The sequence below is a fragment of the Morone saxatilis genome, unplaced genomic scaffold, assembly GCF_004916995.1.
Source record: "Morone saxatilis isolate NCDOM2014 unplaced genomic scaffold, NCSU_SB_2.0 Contig20, whole genome shotgun sequence".
NCBI classification, from domain to species: Eukaryota; Metazoa; Chordata; class Actinopteri; family Moronidae; genus Morone; species Morone saxatilis.
In genome coordinates, this window is record NW_023339763.1 from 18,611,755 (window position 1) to 18,629,041 (window position 17,287).

The following is a 17,287-nucleotide window of genomic DNA, read 5'->3' on the forward strand; positions in this document are numbered from 1 at the left end:
TTATATGTAATGTCTTTATCTGAAAAGAAACTATATCTGTAAGCTAAATCTTGTGGAGTAAAAAGTACAATATTTGCTATGAAATGTAAGTATAACATAGCATACAATAGTCTATACTCAAGATTTGCTTATGTTATCCTGTATATTGATTACAATTCAACAGATTCTACTGAACAATTTGATTGGTCAAAGACTAAATCAATGTTGTTGTTTATACTGCCAGCTGATCATTATTTATGTTTATTTGCACAGCACAGTATCTCTATCACAGCCAACCTTTTAGACAGCACACATGTTGGGCTTTTGTGCTGCCAACCCAACTCATCAACACTTTCTGCCATGCCAGGATGAGTCTGTAATCACAGCTGAAGAATTATTGATTGACAATAGGAGCTGCACTTTATGCTCTATGTTGCTGTAATAGGATATTATTATTATCTTAATACTGACAGTACTTTACTTATTCAAAAGAGGTCATGAAAGTCACATCAGAGAGAAAAGATGTATGTATGTGTCTATGTGTCTTGCATTGAAGACACTTCACAGGTTTGAGTTTGTTAAAATGGTCAATCCTTTGTTTATTGTTAATCTGGGCGTCACATTAGTCATCATGAGGCAGGAAGTGTGTTGGGAGTGGCCTTACAACTCTGCTCCCTAGTTGTGATCGCGTCCTTACTGTATATTTTATACCTAGTAATCATTGGGGTTTTCAGTATATTGATTGGACATAACTAACTATTCTTAATTATATTGTGTTTTCACAATAGAGGTAAGGCTTATTTGTTATTTATGATAGACTGCTCACTCAAATATTATTATAATTATATGTAACGATGTTGAATCATCTTTGATCCCATGATAATCAGCATGAGAACAGCCATACATATTCATGCAGCACTTAAGCATGCATCACATTCAGCATGTAGAAACTGTCCTGCAAACATTTTCATAAAGGCTGAGGTTATGAAATACAAGGCGTGTGCTTAGTATGCAGCAGATGCTGATATATATTCTGCATGCAGTACAAGGATGCTGTCACAGTCCTACTCTAATTTCCAACACTGACAATGAGGAGACTGCTGCAGTAACCATGGAAACTACTGAGGCCTGCAAGGTTGTCCCTGGTAACTCGGTGAATGAGAGGATTCAAACTGAATGTGATTCCCTAATCACACTATCTAGGGGCACTATTTTAATAGATGTGTTAATGCTAACACTCATTACAAATACAGTAGTCTCAGATAGGAAAGAGCACTGAATTATCTCATTGAAATCAAATTACTCTTGCTTTGGTTGCAGTTCTATGTAGGATTTCATATTAAGAATACTCTGAAAACTGAAACTGAAAGAGTAGCTCACTGAGACCTGACTAATGCAGTCCTACTTTCACAGGAAAAATATTCAGAGAAAAGACAAGTGAGGAAAGCAGAATGATTATTATGGGAACAAAACTCTGAGACCAGAAACTTCCAAGAGGCGAACAGTGTACTTTGGCTCTCCCTTTTCAGGTAGCCACACCCTTACGAGCGGGAAAATAATGGCCTAAGCACCAACACGAGGTTGAGATTAGATCTGTTTCACACAGAAACAGCACCTCGTGCTGTCAGACTCCACCAAGGACCAGTTGTGAAGGCTAGTTTTAAACCAACATCAGAGCATCGTGCTCACACAGAAATAATCAACTACTCCGATACTGCTAATGGGTGTGGTCCAGTAGTATGAACTCCATTACACACCCATTGTACACTCACAAAGTGTATTTTGCCCGATTAGACTGCTTCTCAAGACTGGATGTGTACAGATCATTATTGATTAGCATAAAAATAATATACTTTTTTACTCTTTCACTTATTTAGTTGAATACATTTATTTCTACTTGATGTAACGACCAATGGGTGAATAACCTCTTGCTTTTCAAAGTAACTAACCATTACTTTACATCCTCCATTAATAAAAACTTACCAAGAACATTCACGATGATACTGGCCTGAGACTTTCCATACACATCAGGAATGTTATGAATCTCACAAGTGTAGACTCCGGCATCTGATGACTGCATGTTGCTTATTATTATTGAGGCGTTTTTGGTCGTGGCGGGTGAAGAAGGAGCCTGAAGTCTGTCTTCGTAAGCTTTTGTAATGACGTCCTTTCCTGATTGATAATAATACACCTGGAAGCAAGTTGCAACAAGTTAAATTATCCGACGAAATTCATTCAGAGTACGATGTTACCTCAAAAACATTTTATACTGTTTTCTACCATGTATACATCTTTAAAGGCATTTTCTTTGACCATTTCCAGAAAGCAGATTCGTCACTTGTAAAAAAGAAACTGTACGAAAACATAGTAGTACAAACAGTATGTCCTTGACTTAGTACATGTTAAATTGAAAAAAAAAAAAACAGGTCCCCAGGGCCTAAATGAATGACTTTCGGTGTAATTACATCCAGCGAATGGTACCAGTTTATTCAAAAAGTAACTTGATTGCCTGTGGCAGTTAATTAAACATTAGTCGTCCAGTTAAATTCATTTAAAACTCTTTTTTAATAATCATAATCGTTACCCAGGCATTCAGAATACTGTTTCTTATTAAATCTGCTTTTATCTGATTCCTCAATCACAGGCTTTGTTGACTCTGCGAGGTGTGTCCCCTAACAGTTAGGCGGCAAAAACAGGAGCGAACCTGCGTGTGTTTTTGATGAATGTCTAAGCTTTGTAATGACTGCATTGACTTTTCTATGTGTAATTTCATACACAAGCAACTTTGAATATCTTTTGAAATGTTGAGTTCTTTCATACATTCCACCCAGTGTGAATCCAACTGGTGTTGCATTTCAATAATGAAGTTAAACATGCCTTGTTTTTGTAAAGAACAGTAACTTTGTCCTGCATTTGCAAACTTGAAAGAAACACGTTATGCTTTTACAATACCACTCAAAGGAATATTCACATCTTTCAAATTTTTTACCAACCACAGTCACCACAGTCACTACGCCTGATGTTACAATATAGAACATCCTTCCACCCCAGTTGGTAATATTACACATTTTAGGGATGCTTAAGAACATTAAAAGTGCCTCATTTGGTGCAAAGCTCTGGTCTGAGCCGCAGTGTGTGTGTCTACCTGCTGTGGCGTCACGGAGTACTTTGAATAAAGGTCCCACTGGATGGTGAGACCAGTGGTCGGCTGAGAAGTCTCAAACATACACTGGAGTTGGACACTTCCACCCAGTGTAACATTGACATATTTCTGTGGAGTGCTGACTGTGATCAGTTCGACACAACCTACAAAACAACAAGTTTATCAGGTTTCAAGTAAGTTAAATACAAAACCAAATTTTTTTTTACTAAAAGCACTGTGTAACTCAGACCAACATATTAAAAAAAAATCCAAACACTGAATTACAAGAAGAAGAAGTAGAAATGTAGTTACCAATTATGCTTATAAGCACCAACAAGCGCAGCGTGGAGCACATCTTCACAGAGTACAATCACAGAGCTTCTTAAGAACCAAACTTTCCAAAGTCTCCTCCAACACTGACTCCTGCAAGCAGCACTGGAAATGAGGACAAAAACCTTACAGTATCATAGGCAAGGTTACATTATGCTTGGTAATGGAATGACTGATACTGCACATGTTGATAACACAATGTTTGCATATCCATGTTTGCCAGACTGGGTGTGTAGTTTTTTAAAAACAAACTGATTTAACCGTTAATAACTGTGAGTGTGTTTGTTTGTGTGTGTGTGTGTGTGTGTGTGTGTGAACGAACTCAACTGTTCACACATGTATGAAATAAATAAGTACAGTGTGCATTTTAATTTAAGTAACAGCCACTGCAGCCTATTGTGTTTGAGATTCTTGACTTTATATGGCAGGTTAGGATCAAAGTGTGTTGTGACACTGATGGTTAATTCATTTTTCAATACTTTGGCAGTAGTTTCACTACAGCTCATCACTCCATCCTCCTTGTCTTGTAAGTCATTCTGGGTCAGGGCTTCTGGCGAAGGAATTAATGTAATTTAATCTCCACCTGGCCTTTATCGCTTGCCCCAAGGAAGTGTAAGCCAAAGCACTGCAACATGCCGCTTATCACTGGGGAGTTCACTCCCTGGTGCTGCGTATTTAATAAAGGCAAGTTTCACCTTTGTCATTTTCACTCACACAGTGTAGAGCACAATGCTGGCGGAGAGAGGGACAGTGAATCACACATGATTAATTGTCTATAATTACCAGAAGCTGACATAAGTGATTAACAATGTGAAAAATGTTGATCAGGGGTGAATGGAGGGGTGAAGGAGGGAGGCAGTGCATGTAGAGCTCATTATCCAGAAGACACTTACGTGATAGGTTGGAGAGTGAGACGATCTCAGTGTCTCAAGACTTTTGTCTGAACAGAACAACATGTGCTGGTGGCTTAGGCAGAACTGTACGGTGCCACAACAAGGTCCAGTCTTTAAATAAATGAAATCAACAGCATGACTCATGACCACCTCATCAGAATCCAAGTCTGAGGAACATTTCTGAAGAGTTAAGTTGCCAGCGTGAGTAAATAAGCCATAAGAGGGAGATGAATGAATGTTGCATTTTGTTCTGATTCCATATTGTTGGAAAACAAAGAGCAATGAATCAAATCATAAATAATGCAAACATTGGGTTCCATTTGGGAAATGGTGATTACTGCAAAGGTGTTAATAATATCAAGAATATATAATAAATGCTGCATTGTTATGGGCATTTTATATCAGATATATCAGATAAAAAAAGAAGATTTAAAAAAATGTGTTTATAAAATCTTTAAAATAAAATGTGTGTAAAAAAAAAAAGTGTACTTTCTGGGAATGAGTGTGATGTCTTTGCAAAGATCAGCCACTTTTTTTTTTGCCATTTTCTGTTTTATTTTTTCCCCATTAGTGGTGTATAAACTGCTCACATTACACAATTATACCAAAATAGAAAATGATCATCCCCAAAAATCTGTGTATTTGGGACAGTAAACAACACGGTGCTTTGAGCTAACTGCTACTGGCAACATGCTAGCATGTTCAGAGTGACAATGCTAACATGCTGATGTTTACCAATTGTAATGTTTACCATGTTCAGCATCTTAGATTAGCATAGTAGCATGCTAATATTTGCCAATTAGCATGAAACTTTGACTTGCTGGTGGTGCTCGAAGAAAAGTCAGGGGATTACTAGAGTCATTGAGATTGATCCTCTGGGTATCGTGTGCAAAAGTTCCTGGCAATGTAGATGTAGATCGAAGACTTGTTGACTTAGTACAGCCTGGTGTGACATACCGACCAATACAGAACCATCCGGACAGCCGTGTCGCTAGCATGGCTGAAAGGGTTGCTTTGAATTTTAAGTTTTACAGTAGATTGTAGACATTGTCTGATTGATTCCCCTCCTAAATACTACACGTCTTCTTAAATACGCTCACATTACTGACTCCTCAGTTACTACTTTAAATGTTAGCGGAGGGCCGTTTTCTGGGCCTGGAACTGTGGCCTACTCAAACCTCCAACAGGTTTCAGTGTAATACCTCCACACAGACTTATTCATCCACCCACGACAACCAGTGTTTCCCTGTCAGCAGACTGCGAGGAGGTGTGAGTCAGAGCTTTGGCTCAGAAAGAGCGAGTACACATTTGAGGTGTGGTGTTTTCTTTTCCTTTATGACAGACCTGTCTGAGGATAGCTTTTACGTTACAACAACAGCATGTAATCGAGTATTTTTTTTAATTGATTATTGTAGTAGTGTATTTATTTACTTTATTTGGTAGCATCATGGTATGGTTGAGATGCTGCTGTTGTTGTTAAGGAGGGCAGGGATGCAGTTCAAAAGATGGCCAGCAGATGACAGGCCAGGCTGTTAGATGTAGAGTGTTTCTGTGTATGTGTCTGTGTTTGTGTAAACATGTGTGTGTGCTGAAGGGTGCAGGGAGCACCAGGCAGCCGTTGGCAACAGAGCCAAGAGCGCCACACTCTGGCCTCACTCCTCCTCCTCACCCTCCTCTCCTGCTCTCGACCGTCACAGAAGAAAAAAATACATATAGGCCAGACATTTAGCATGACTTCACTTATTGTTCCTACATGACCCAAGCAACCACTCATAGCACAAACATCATCTGACTTGCACAGAAGAAAAGCTCTCCTTTGCATTGCCTTTTTTTTCTTTATGGCACTAAAAGCCAAACACAGTGACACTGACCTATGGTCTCACAATGCAAACATGCTATTACAACTTTTACAAAGATTGACACAATTGTGCAAATAAACCCAAAAACAACAACAACAAAAAGTGGGACATGCAGTCAGAGGCAACATCTTCTTATACTTGTCATCGCTGAAACACAGACTGTTATTGGAGAAGGTGACCTATAACGACTTTTAAGTTTAATTGACAGCCCGTCAGTATTAAATTTATGCAATAACTTTCATAAAGTGCTGGCAGTGAAAAAGGAGCAAGCAAACAGTTGACCCTTATTGGCATAGAGAATTATGCTCCCCTACAACACATTATGTTCCCATATCCACGTTGTCTAATGGCATTTTTGATCATCTAAAATCTGTCCTTTAGTGACTAACTTCCATCCAGGGAAAATGCCAAAATAAATTGAGAAGCAGGCTTTTGAGATTTGCCAGAAAAGTATAATTTTATGTGTTTGACTTGTGATCTTAGCTAAATTTAACTGAAAGATTTGAGGAGGTTTGTGTTTTCCACACAGCATACCAAACTAATGTCTTACAGTGATTCTCACAGTGCTCTCTCTATGTATAATATGAAATACTGGAGTGAGATTTCAGTGTCTTAAAATGAATGTGCTGATTAATATTCATGACCTAATGCAAACCCAAAGACTTTGACACAGATGGCATGTGTAGTTACATTCATCATACAATATGCAGTGTTTACACTTTCTCTGGCACATATATGTAACTATAATCTCACCTTTAACCACTCCACCACCACCACCCTTTCTGCCTTCTTGCCATACCCTAAGATTTTCTAAATGATGCCCCCGGGGGGTTGGGTTTAGTGGTTTAGCCGTGGTCACAAAGAGATGTGTCTTAATATTTTATTAGACACATTATGTTTCCACTCTTCTTCATCTCTTCACTCTCTTTTCAACCCGCAAACAAGAACTCCATGGCAACACGGATGAACATCCTGTAAAAGGAAAATGGATGGACACACTGCTTCACAGGAGGAGGAGGAAGCATGCTTGACATTTTACCATGTCAAAGATGCTTTAAGAATTCTTGTTTGGGGCAAACCAAAAACAGGTTTAACTGTTTGTTGGCTGAATAATTGATGATTTTAGTGGACATTATCTGTCCAGCCGATCCAAGAAGAAATCAGTTACAGTAAATCCCCTGGAAACTGTTTATCTTCTCCCTGAATCAGTAGCACCGCTGTGTTGTAAAGTCTACAGTGATGTATGTTTGTTAAAGGTCCAGTGTGTAAAATTGAATGGCATCAGCAGTGGTGTAGTTGCAGATCGCAACTCCGTCACTTCACCCTCCCAAAAAAGTGAATGTGCCAATCAAGAGCCAGTGTTTGGTTTGTCCCTTCTATTGTAGAAACATGGTAGGTCAACATAGTGGACTCATGCATGCCGACCCTTGGCATCTGCACATAAAAACAGCTCATTCTAAGGTAACAAAACACAGAAACTACATTCTGGTGATTATACACTGTAAAGAAAACATGCCTATGAATATAATATTTAATGTATATGTAAAGTCCTACAAAGCATTTCATCAGTGTTCCACTTATATGGGTTCATTCACAATAATAAAAAACATCAATAATGCTGAGGTTTTTGTGTTACAGTCATGATTGCTATGGTCATACTAGTAGTACTTAAAATCAGTCCCGTATTTCAATATTTGAAATATCCCATAAATGCTGCAGGTCAACTGTAATGCATTGGTTAGAATCTGTAAAGACAGATTATTAAAAACACGTACGTGTCAGAAAGCACAAGCAAGCATTCTAAGCTACAAAGCCAAAGCATGCTTTTTGACCACTTTCGGGTTTTTTTTCCCCCACAGAGGAACAGCCATCAATTTCTGACCCATGTTAATGGACCGTTTCAATATTTTATGTTTTTATATGGAGTGCTGACAATAGAACACAGAAATGGAAGGCAGGCACATTTTGCTGAGCTACTTCACTGGCTCTGTATCCATCTTCTCAACAGAGCCATGCACTCCAGTGCAGAAAAAGCCAGTACATGGAAAGAAAAATGAAAATACAGGCAAATTCAGTACCAACAAACCTGCCGAAGCTGTACGTTTTATATTTTATCCACAATAAACATAAGTGTTGACATGAAGCAGTAGTATTTGTACATATTCTTGTCTTATTGTTGTTTGCCAAAGGCTGCTTAGAGTACTTTGTGGTGAGCGGGTTTAATTTGATTTTGATTTAATGGTTGATCTCGACTCATCCTTGCATGTTGGACATATTATTTATATACCTCAGCTCCTCTCAAGGTGAACTCTCTCAGCAGCGTAATCAACTGTCGAAGTGCTTGGTAGTGGCGACTGAGAGTAAATTAAAAGAAATCAATTAGGTGAGACAAACCTGTGCATTAAATCTGCCTTGTATCTGAAGGCTGACATGCCAGGAGAGGATCACTACACAGGTCACAGTTACTAGAGAAGGGGATGACACACACACGGCAACAAAAACAAAAGAGATTAAACACAATGTGCTTAAACACAGCAATGATTCAAACAGATATGCCCTGTGAAAGTTCAGCACACTTCTGGGCATAACGACGGACACAAAGATACTGCATCCATGTGGGGCTAGATTGTAGAGTGGTTTTAAACATAATAATTAAAAAAAGCATCTGTGGATGACATAAGCACAGACACTTACGGTAAATAGAAGTCAGTCTAGTTCATCTGCTAACTTTCTGCTAGTATCTGTTTTAATGATACACGATCTATGCAGATGCATTGCAGTGTGTGTTCCAGATGATTAAACTACAGCTCTGTTACTGTGTCTCTATTGGTGATGTTTTGCAGTAAACTCATATTCCAAACCAGCTGCTTTACCACAACTTTTAATGATCTGCACATACATTAGTGCCATTGATTCTATCCCCTGAAGGTTCCCTGGTTATCTATTAGGCATTTGTCATTCCTTGGAATCAATATTTGACATCTTGTTAATATATGTTGATTCTGGTAATAACAGAGCTCTCCAAAGAATAATTGTACTTGCTCCTCAATTTTTTGACAATGGAGATTGTTGAATAACAACCTACAGAGCTATTGTATAGTTCTTTAAATAAAACCATCCAGTGTTATCCATCTTACTTCACTAAATGTGCTATTGTTTCCTTTCCACATGACAAGATATTTGTCACAAATTACCATTTATTTTGTTAAACCAGCTATGAGGAGTTTTTAACTGCTTATGAAACAGTCTCACTTTAATACTGAGGCCTCTATATGACCTTCATAAGCACATGAGAGATATCAGCAAGAAGATTGGTTATTTCTATATAGTTAATCTTAATGCCTGCCACCTGGTCAGATTCCACTGTCCACTTTCGGCCCCTGTGGACAAAAACGGTGTCCGAAAGAATCAACAAAACATCAAAAGTCCCTTGTAGGAGATTTAAAGGTGTTACATTTAGAAATATAGAAATATATAATCTTCATAGGTATGTTTTGAGTGTATAATCACCTGAAAATAAGAATTGTTTTATCTACAGAGGAAGCGGGTCTTCTTCCACAGAGTCTATCATGTTGAACCGCCATGGTACTACAGTAGCCCAGCCAACCAAACCCTGGCTCTAGATAGAGCCTTTCACATTTTTTGCAAGTTTCGCCGGCCACCATAGATTCTCCAATTTGCTTAGAAGTCTGAGCTGTATTCAAATGGCTTTCATTTCAAACTTCACCGCTAGATACCACTGAATCCTACACACTGGTCCTTTAAGTATCCGAATTTCAACTATCTACATATATATATTTTTTAAAGAATTCTTAAAACACCATGGGTCTGAGTAAATGATGTATCAATCTGGATAATACATTGTTAAAAAAATAAAAATCTGTGGAAAAACATCTTAGGTGTTGGGATTGTGTGAAGTACATTGGTGCATACAATGTACTGTATATTGGAAACTTAAAGAATGATTCTTTAACTATGCTGCTGCATGCCTTTTCTTGCCCCTATGCATTATTTATAGTAAAACAGCTATGTCTCAAAAAAGAACTCATATGGAGCAGAAAAAAGGGGGAAATGGGTAAAAACAAGAAGTAGGCCGTAGCTATTATTTTAATGATTGCTAGGTGGCTGTTTTGCATGTTTGAGGTTAGGGCTACAGCTTCTATCAAAATTGGTAGCATAACAAAAAATATATATATATATGTTTTCTACCAAGGCAAACCAGAAACATAAATATGAGAATTTTAGTGTAAAAAATGTGTAAATCATTGTGTTTGTAAATGAGCTTATCTTCGAAAGCTTGTTAAACCCCCTTTTTGATATTTTGCAATTTAGATTCATTCGCGTTTGATCTGGCACAAGACAAAAACAAAATTCTACAAATGAAAGTTATCTATAGCAACAATTTTATTTGGTATTTTGAGTTAAATCAAACTTGAAAGTAGTGCTGTCTGGGAATTCCACCTAATACATCTTTTCTTTTTTTCATTTGCATCAAACGTTTGGTGTCCATTCCTTGTTTACGTTAAATAAAACAGGCAGAACCATTCATGAGGCTTCAATAGGCCTTTTTCCCACAAGACATTGGGACATGTCACAGTAGGACATATAAATAAGAAAATAATGATGGCTGGATTCCATTTAGCTGCTTCAGTTTCAGGGTCATTGTATTATGCGTGCTGGCTCACTGTCACGCTGTCATGGCTTACTAGGACACTTGAACAGAACAGCCATCATTATTATTTTTAGTAATACTTGTGCATTTCCTACTATGAAAGTCAAAATGTCTGCCTCAGATTATCAATTTTCTCTGTCAGTGTGACATCACACTGAAGAGCAGCTCTGATTGTCTTGTTAAAAATGCTGATATTTCATTACACAAAAACATGTGAAACAATACCAGCAAAATCAAAAAAGCGAGTAGAAAAATCTAATTTCAAATTGCTGAAATGTAATTAATTCCAATATATTTACTGATGTGAGAACATAAACAATGACTCAAGAACTATTCAATGGATAGCCTTGAAAGTTTGTACAGACATTTACAGTGCCCAGACGATGAATCTTCTGGCTTTTCCTTCACCGCCATTAGCAGGTAAAAGTTTCACTTATCCTGTTAGATATCTCAGTATCTACTTGATGGATTGGTGCAACATTTTGTACAGACATTCACCGTTCCCAGAAGATGTACTCCGGTGGTTTTGGTGATCATCAAAACTTCAGTTTCTGCAATAAAAGTAATATCTGCAATGCTAAAGCCATTCCCATCAGCCTCAGTTGTACTTTGTGTTTAGTTGGATTAGAAAATATTAGCTTGCTAACAAGCTAAACCAAGATGGTGAACCTAAACATCAGCATGTCAGCATTGTCATTGAGAGTACTGTGCTGTTGTTAGCATTTACCTCAAAGCAGAGCTCTAGTTCTAAAACAATTGTATTGAATCAATCGGAATTTTAACTACTTTTAAATACATTTTTGTGATTTGTGATTTGTAGGGCAACAGGCTAGGTAATATATATTCAGTTGTATCTCTCATGCCTTGGATTGTGTCGTGAAGTAATATTTCCACATTCTAAGTGGCTATTAGAGAACTAATTTGAACTTTGTACTGTAATAACAGAGGTAAATTATGATCCTGATTCCTTTCCCAAATCTGCATTCTCATAATGTGTAGAATGTACTCTCACGTCCTCTTTTCTTTTCATGCTGTAAATCCTAAATGTTGTGTATGTGTCATTTGTATGCATGTATACCATTTACACACAAGGCTCCAGGTCCTGCTCCTGATGACACTGAAGTATTAGTGTCTGGGGATGTCACTGCTCAAAAATCATTAATGAAGGCTGAGACTGATGACTGTTTAAAGCCATCAATGCACGATTAACAACACGCTCTAGTATACGTTGAATTTGTCATATAAAGTCAAAGCATTCAACCATTTCAACAACTCCTCTTCCTGTTAAGGGCTGCTGACACATTCACACAACAGGCAATTTAGAGTNNTGTCTTTAGACTGTGGGAGGAAACAGGAGCACCCACACAGACTTGGGGTGAACGAAACTCTGCGTAAAGGCCCCACCATGCATATATAATCCATATTCAGTACAGGAGAGTACATGAAAGATAAGATTTCATGAAAAGATTTTTTTTAAACCACAGATTGTGCTTTTAATTAGGTTGTTGCTTCACCAGGAACTCAAAAGTGGGGGGCAGAGGTTGCACTGAAAGGCCCCCAAACCACCTCTGCTGTGAATCTATAAAATCAATGAGCTGGTTTGGACAGCAATACATTGTTTCCTAATGCTCAGAGGCATACAGGGAACATAATATTTCAGATGTCTCACTGGATCATTACTGTTCTCTGTGCTCCGGGTGCAGTCACATTTGGAGGCCGTTCTCTTCACCTTCACCCCCAAAACATTTGCTGTAGTTCAAGCCCAGAGTGGATCCAAATAGGAAAAAAATAAAAATCCAAATGTGCTACCATATATAGCGCTGTGTCCTCGACCAGAGGACAAACAGTCTCAGCAAAGAGTTTTTAACTGCATTTGTCCTTAATTAATTATCTAGAGCTTTGTAGATGCACAACTCAAACTGCCCCGGACCGGCCACAAATTTACTTAATCCAACCTGCACTACAGTATACCTCTTTCAATCATGTTATATTTGCCAACAATGTAAAAAAAAAAAAAAAAAAAAAACACTATTTAATAGTTCCTGACTTGAAAAAGGGGCAAATATAACACTTGTCAGCAGGAGTCACTTTGCATCTTTATTCAGGAAATAGGGTATGAAAGAAGGTATATTCTCATAAACGCGCAATGTTTTGTAATCAAATTAAAAGAAGATACTCTTGTGTTTTTTTAAATTTTGTTTTTGGACTGTTGTCACATCCAACAGTCCTTATCAAAAGCAAGACACCAACTAAGAGGTGAGAGCTCTGACAACAACCTGCAACAGCAATGGTAAATACCTGATTTTATCCACTTATTTTGCAAAATTGTATGCTATTTACCTTTTGGGGACTAATATCTGAAAATAAATTAGTAAAAGGTCAAATGAAACAATGCGCTATATTAGTCCTCAAAGGGCAAATGAAAAGACATTAGCTTTCTTTACTGTATAAGCCTTTATTTGTAAAAAGTCTGTTGTTTGAATGATAACCCTTTTTATACCACATACTTGAACACCTTGTATTTGTAAAAAACACATTTTGTTCAAACACCTAAAAAAGCTGATTGACACTATAACATTAATTTGCACTGACAAAAAAAATACAACTTCATACTACACAAATGTTGATTCCATGAGTACTGATACTCCAAATGAAATCAAACACCTTATTAAACAACTGAATCAAATAAGCGCCCAATGTGAACAAAACAATTACAGTACAAAAACCAAATGCATTTTTCTTCCAGTGCCAGTATATCAGATGAATTACATTTCCTTCTTATGATAAAACAACAACAACAGTAAGAATAACAATCCATAACAAATGCAACAAATACAATAAATCAGAAATGAACACAGAAATGAATAAAATCATTTACTAATTCATACTGAAAAATAAATGAGTTGTTGGTCTTGTGGGTTTCTTTCGTTTAGTTGCCAATCTTTATAAAGTGTTGGAAAATCTTTCTTACCTACTGGTTAAACATGAGACAGTCTCTCTGTGATGCTCCTTCAAAGAGGGAGGTATACTGATGTGTAACTGGGAATCAGCACAGCTTCTTGCAAGTATCATCATACAGTAATCGACAACAGACCATAACCAGAGGCAACTTATTAAAGAGAAAATACAGGGAAAACCCACTCAGTGTGCAATCACATGGCTTACGTTCAGATGCTACTGGTGAGCATCCTTTACATCCTTTGTAGTTGAAGGGCGATTGATGTCAATGCTTATGCTGAACCTGATAAAACTACAGCATGCACTTGGTGCATTTATTCCAAATTGCGTGATTTACAGTAAATACATTGTATAGAAGTACATATCACACGATGTACTTTCTATGTTTACATTTTTCCTCCAGTTTTTACGAACAGTTTGCTTCACAAGATTTATAGAGTTGGCTGTAAAACAAGTGCAATTTGAGCATGTAAACACTGGATCTTTCTTTTCCTGGCTGTGGAGATGAATCAGATGGTGTGGAGTAAAAATATATGAAAATAAAACCTTTCAAAACTTAGGTCATGCAAAACAAAACCTACAAGGTACATACAAAATAATGAATGCACCAGCAAAAGTTCTTCCAACAGTGAGGAGTCTGTTAGCCTTGTTCTGCTGTTGCATGGTTGTGGTCAGCTTCAGTGCTATTCATAACTCCCAGAGCAGTTTTGTGTCCACAGGTTCAGCCCGTCATGCATATCTTTTTTTTTTTTTTTTTTGGGAGAGGGGAGTGGTGTAATCCCAGATGAAACAAGACTGGAGTCAACAACAAAAAAAATATGATTCATAACCCTTATCATACTAGATCCCAGCTGGTAACTATGGCACTGACTGAAACAGTTTAATCATACAACAATACTGGCTGTAATTTACTTACACTGAACCAAGGGACATTTGTGGAACTGTTGTTTATCTTTAAATATATCCAGGGGACAATTTTATATCAATACCCTCAACATAGCTAAACATATTTACTTCTGGGAGCTAGCCTGCACAGACATAGACTTCTATTGTTAGCAAGTGAGCAGCTGCACTTGGGCAATTGGCTAAGTACCTTGCTCAAGGGCACACATGACTGTCTTATTGAGGAACAGGAAAGAACATCCCACTCGCCTTCTTAAGGCTATCCTGCTCCTCTAGCCTCTATAAGCCAGCAAGCCGATCATGCCCTTCATTTTTTTAGCAGATTCATGGACGATGGCTGAGGTAAACGCTGCAGCTATACTGTGCAGAAATCTCCTGCAAATCCTAGGATCAGATATGTTCAATGGGAAAGCCCGACTACAGAATTTCATAAAAGGTGCCATCCCATTTGCAAAAAGTGAACCAAGGCATACTGTAATTTCCAGGAATCTTCAACAGCATTAGCATTAGCCTTGTTCTTAAGGGAACAGGTGAACCAATACAAGCTCAGAGCCACCAGAAACTCCTTCACTGTGAGAGGACTTTGCATTGATTTCTCCATTATTTTGTTCACACCATGTATTTCTTGTGTTTCATTTTTTAGGTTTCGTTTGCAGAAGTATGCCAATGCTAGAGAAGCTGTCCATGCCATTAGCAGTGAGGCTAGCTGGTATTACGAACTGCCATGTTTTTGTTCATGCATTAAGAACTATTAAGTGAAAGATATCATATTTACAGTACAATTCACATGTAATTACACATATACACTAGAGGCAAGAAAATTCACATTGAAATCAGTTCAACACTTTTTTTTCTCCTCCTCTACTCCTTGAACATATGTGTCAAAAGAAATCTATTTTCTCTCTTGTATAAGCAAATATCCTAAAGTAAAAGCATAGAACAGAAGATCCTCACAGCTTTTGGGATGAATGTGCTGATTTCATGTCCAGAAAGCAGGTAATGCACGTTCTGAGTGAAATGAGTGGTATTTACTACGAGCATGCAAGGGCTGCAAATGTTCCTCATCTGTAGTGTTTGGAGTTCATTAAAGATATGTATCAACTATCTCAAAAAAATTTATACCTGAATAGGCATGTTTGTATTCATTTCTGGGAATAATCCAACCTGAATGAGAATTTGATACTTGTGTTAGTTTGCGTTACAAAATGTAAGAGTAGATGGATTAGGCTTCTTTCTGGTCAAACATGTTTCAATTGAGTTAGTTAAAATAACACTTATGGTTGCCTATAGTTTTTACAAACAATATGTGGAACAAATTGTATCCTCTGGTCTCACAGTCTAACTCAAGTCTCAGCAGAGATCCATCATGTTGTCTTTTAACAGTTTGACAAGCTGTTAGTGTGCAGACTGAGATGAAATGATGCAAAAAAAAAAACTCAGTAAAGTGTATTATTTAAATAAACTTGCATTCATTATACCCTAACTATTACCACCTTCCTTTATTTTTATTTGTTCAAAAATTCCTAGGACAAGACTTCCTGAAACATGAATGTGAACATTGGTAATCACCGCCTCAGAAGTGCTGAATACCCCTCACTCAGACGCCTCTGTCCACATCTGACATCTCAAAAGAGAACAGTTTTATAAGTTAGAAATGCAGTGTGCATGTCTAAGGGATGTATCTTATGCATTAAAGGGGAACTCCACAGATTTTACACATCAAAGTCTGTTTACAGCTTGAGGAGAGCTACTGCATATGTGAAAAAAGTTGATAAATAGCCTCATGTGATGTCACTTGAGTCAGCGTCTGTTAGGGCAGAAGACTACAAGTTAAAAAATGAAACAAAAAAATCTGGGGGTGTGGAGTTGAAAAAAGTGAGCTTGCCAGACCTCTGTAGCCTGCTCCTCACCTCTGTTTGAGGCTTGCGGCTCAAGATTACATTAGCCGCTACTAGCATTAACAAACCCTACTGTTCTGACAGGATTGTCGCAGACTGAGGTGCATTGTGGGTGAATGTAGGCGAGGCCAGCCTGCACGTTGAAACAATTTTGAATTTCAGTCTCAACTCACTTCTGTTTGCTGATTTTGAAGAACTCTGTATTTGTGCATTATAACATATGCCACCCTTTCAGCCATTACCCTTAACTAGAGTATAATACTGAATATTTATTCTCTATATAACACAATAGAACCTGCTTCAGAGCTTGGAGTTAAACATTTTAACCAAGAGGCTATTTTCTCACAATATTCACTGCTACTTTAGTTTATTCTGGCACTTGTTGACTCATTGTCACTTTTCTCATAAATAACAACAAATTTACTTTCTTCACATTTAGGAGTTATCACTATGTTTTGGTCATGTAATCCTTTGGACCTCACAGTTGACTGAAAGACAAACAACAGATTGTTCAGCTGCAGACAGAAACATAAAACTTTTATGGATTACTGGATATTTGAAGGTGATCTTTTTTCTTCTTCTTTCTTTTGCTTCTACAGTATGATGACGATGATGCATAAAATTTAAACAAACAGAAATACTAAACTTGGATC

The 17,287-nt window shown here is 37.6% G+C and overlaps 1 protein-coding gene across 1 annotated transcript in view; it reads right to left on the bottom strand.

Moving 5' to 3' along the window:
• Nucleotides 1–3,530, bottom strand: part of LOC118331917 (V-set and immunoglobulin domain-containing protein 1-like) — a 5,466-nt gene extending 1,936 nt beyond the window's left edge. The window contains exons 1-3 of the mRNA XM_035667015.1: nt 3,434–3,530; nt 3,125–3,285; nt 1,963–2,170 (exon numbers count right to left, since the gene is read on the bottom strand). Of these exons, the coding sequence (XP_035522908.1) occupies nt 1,963–2,170; nt 3,125–3,285; nt 3,434–3,476 (412 nt within the window). The 5' untranslated portion in view covers nt 3,477–3,530. The remainder of the gene's footprint in view (nt 1–1,962; nt 2,171–3,124; nt 3,286–3,433) is intronic.
• Between the last annotated feature and the right edge of the window lie 13,757 nt (nt 3,531–17,287).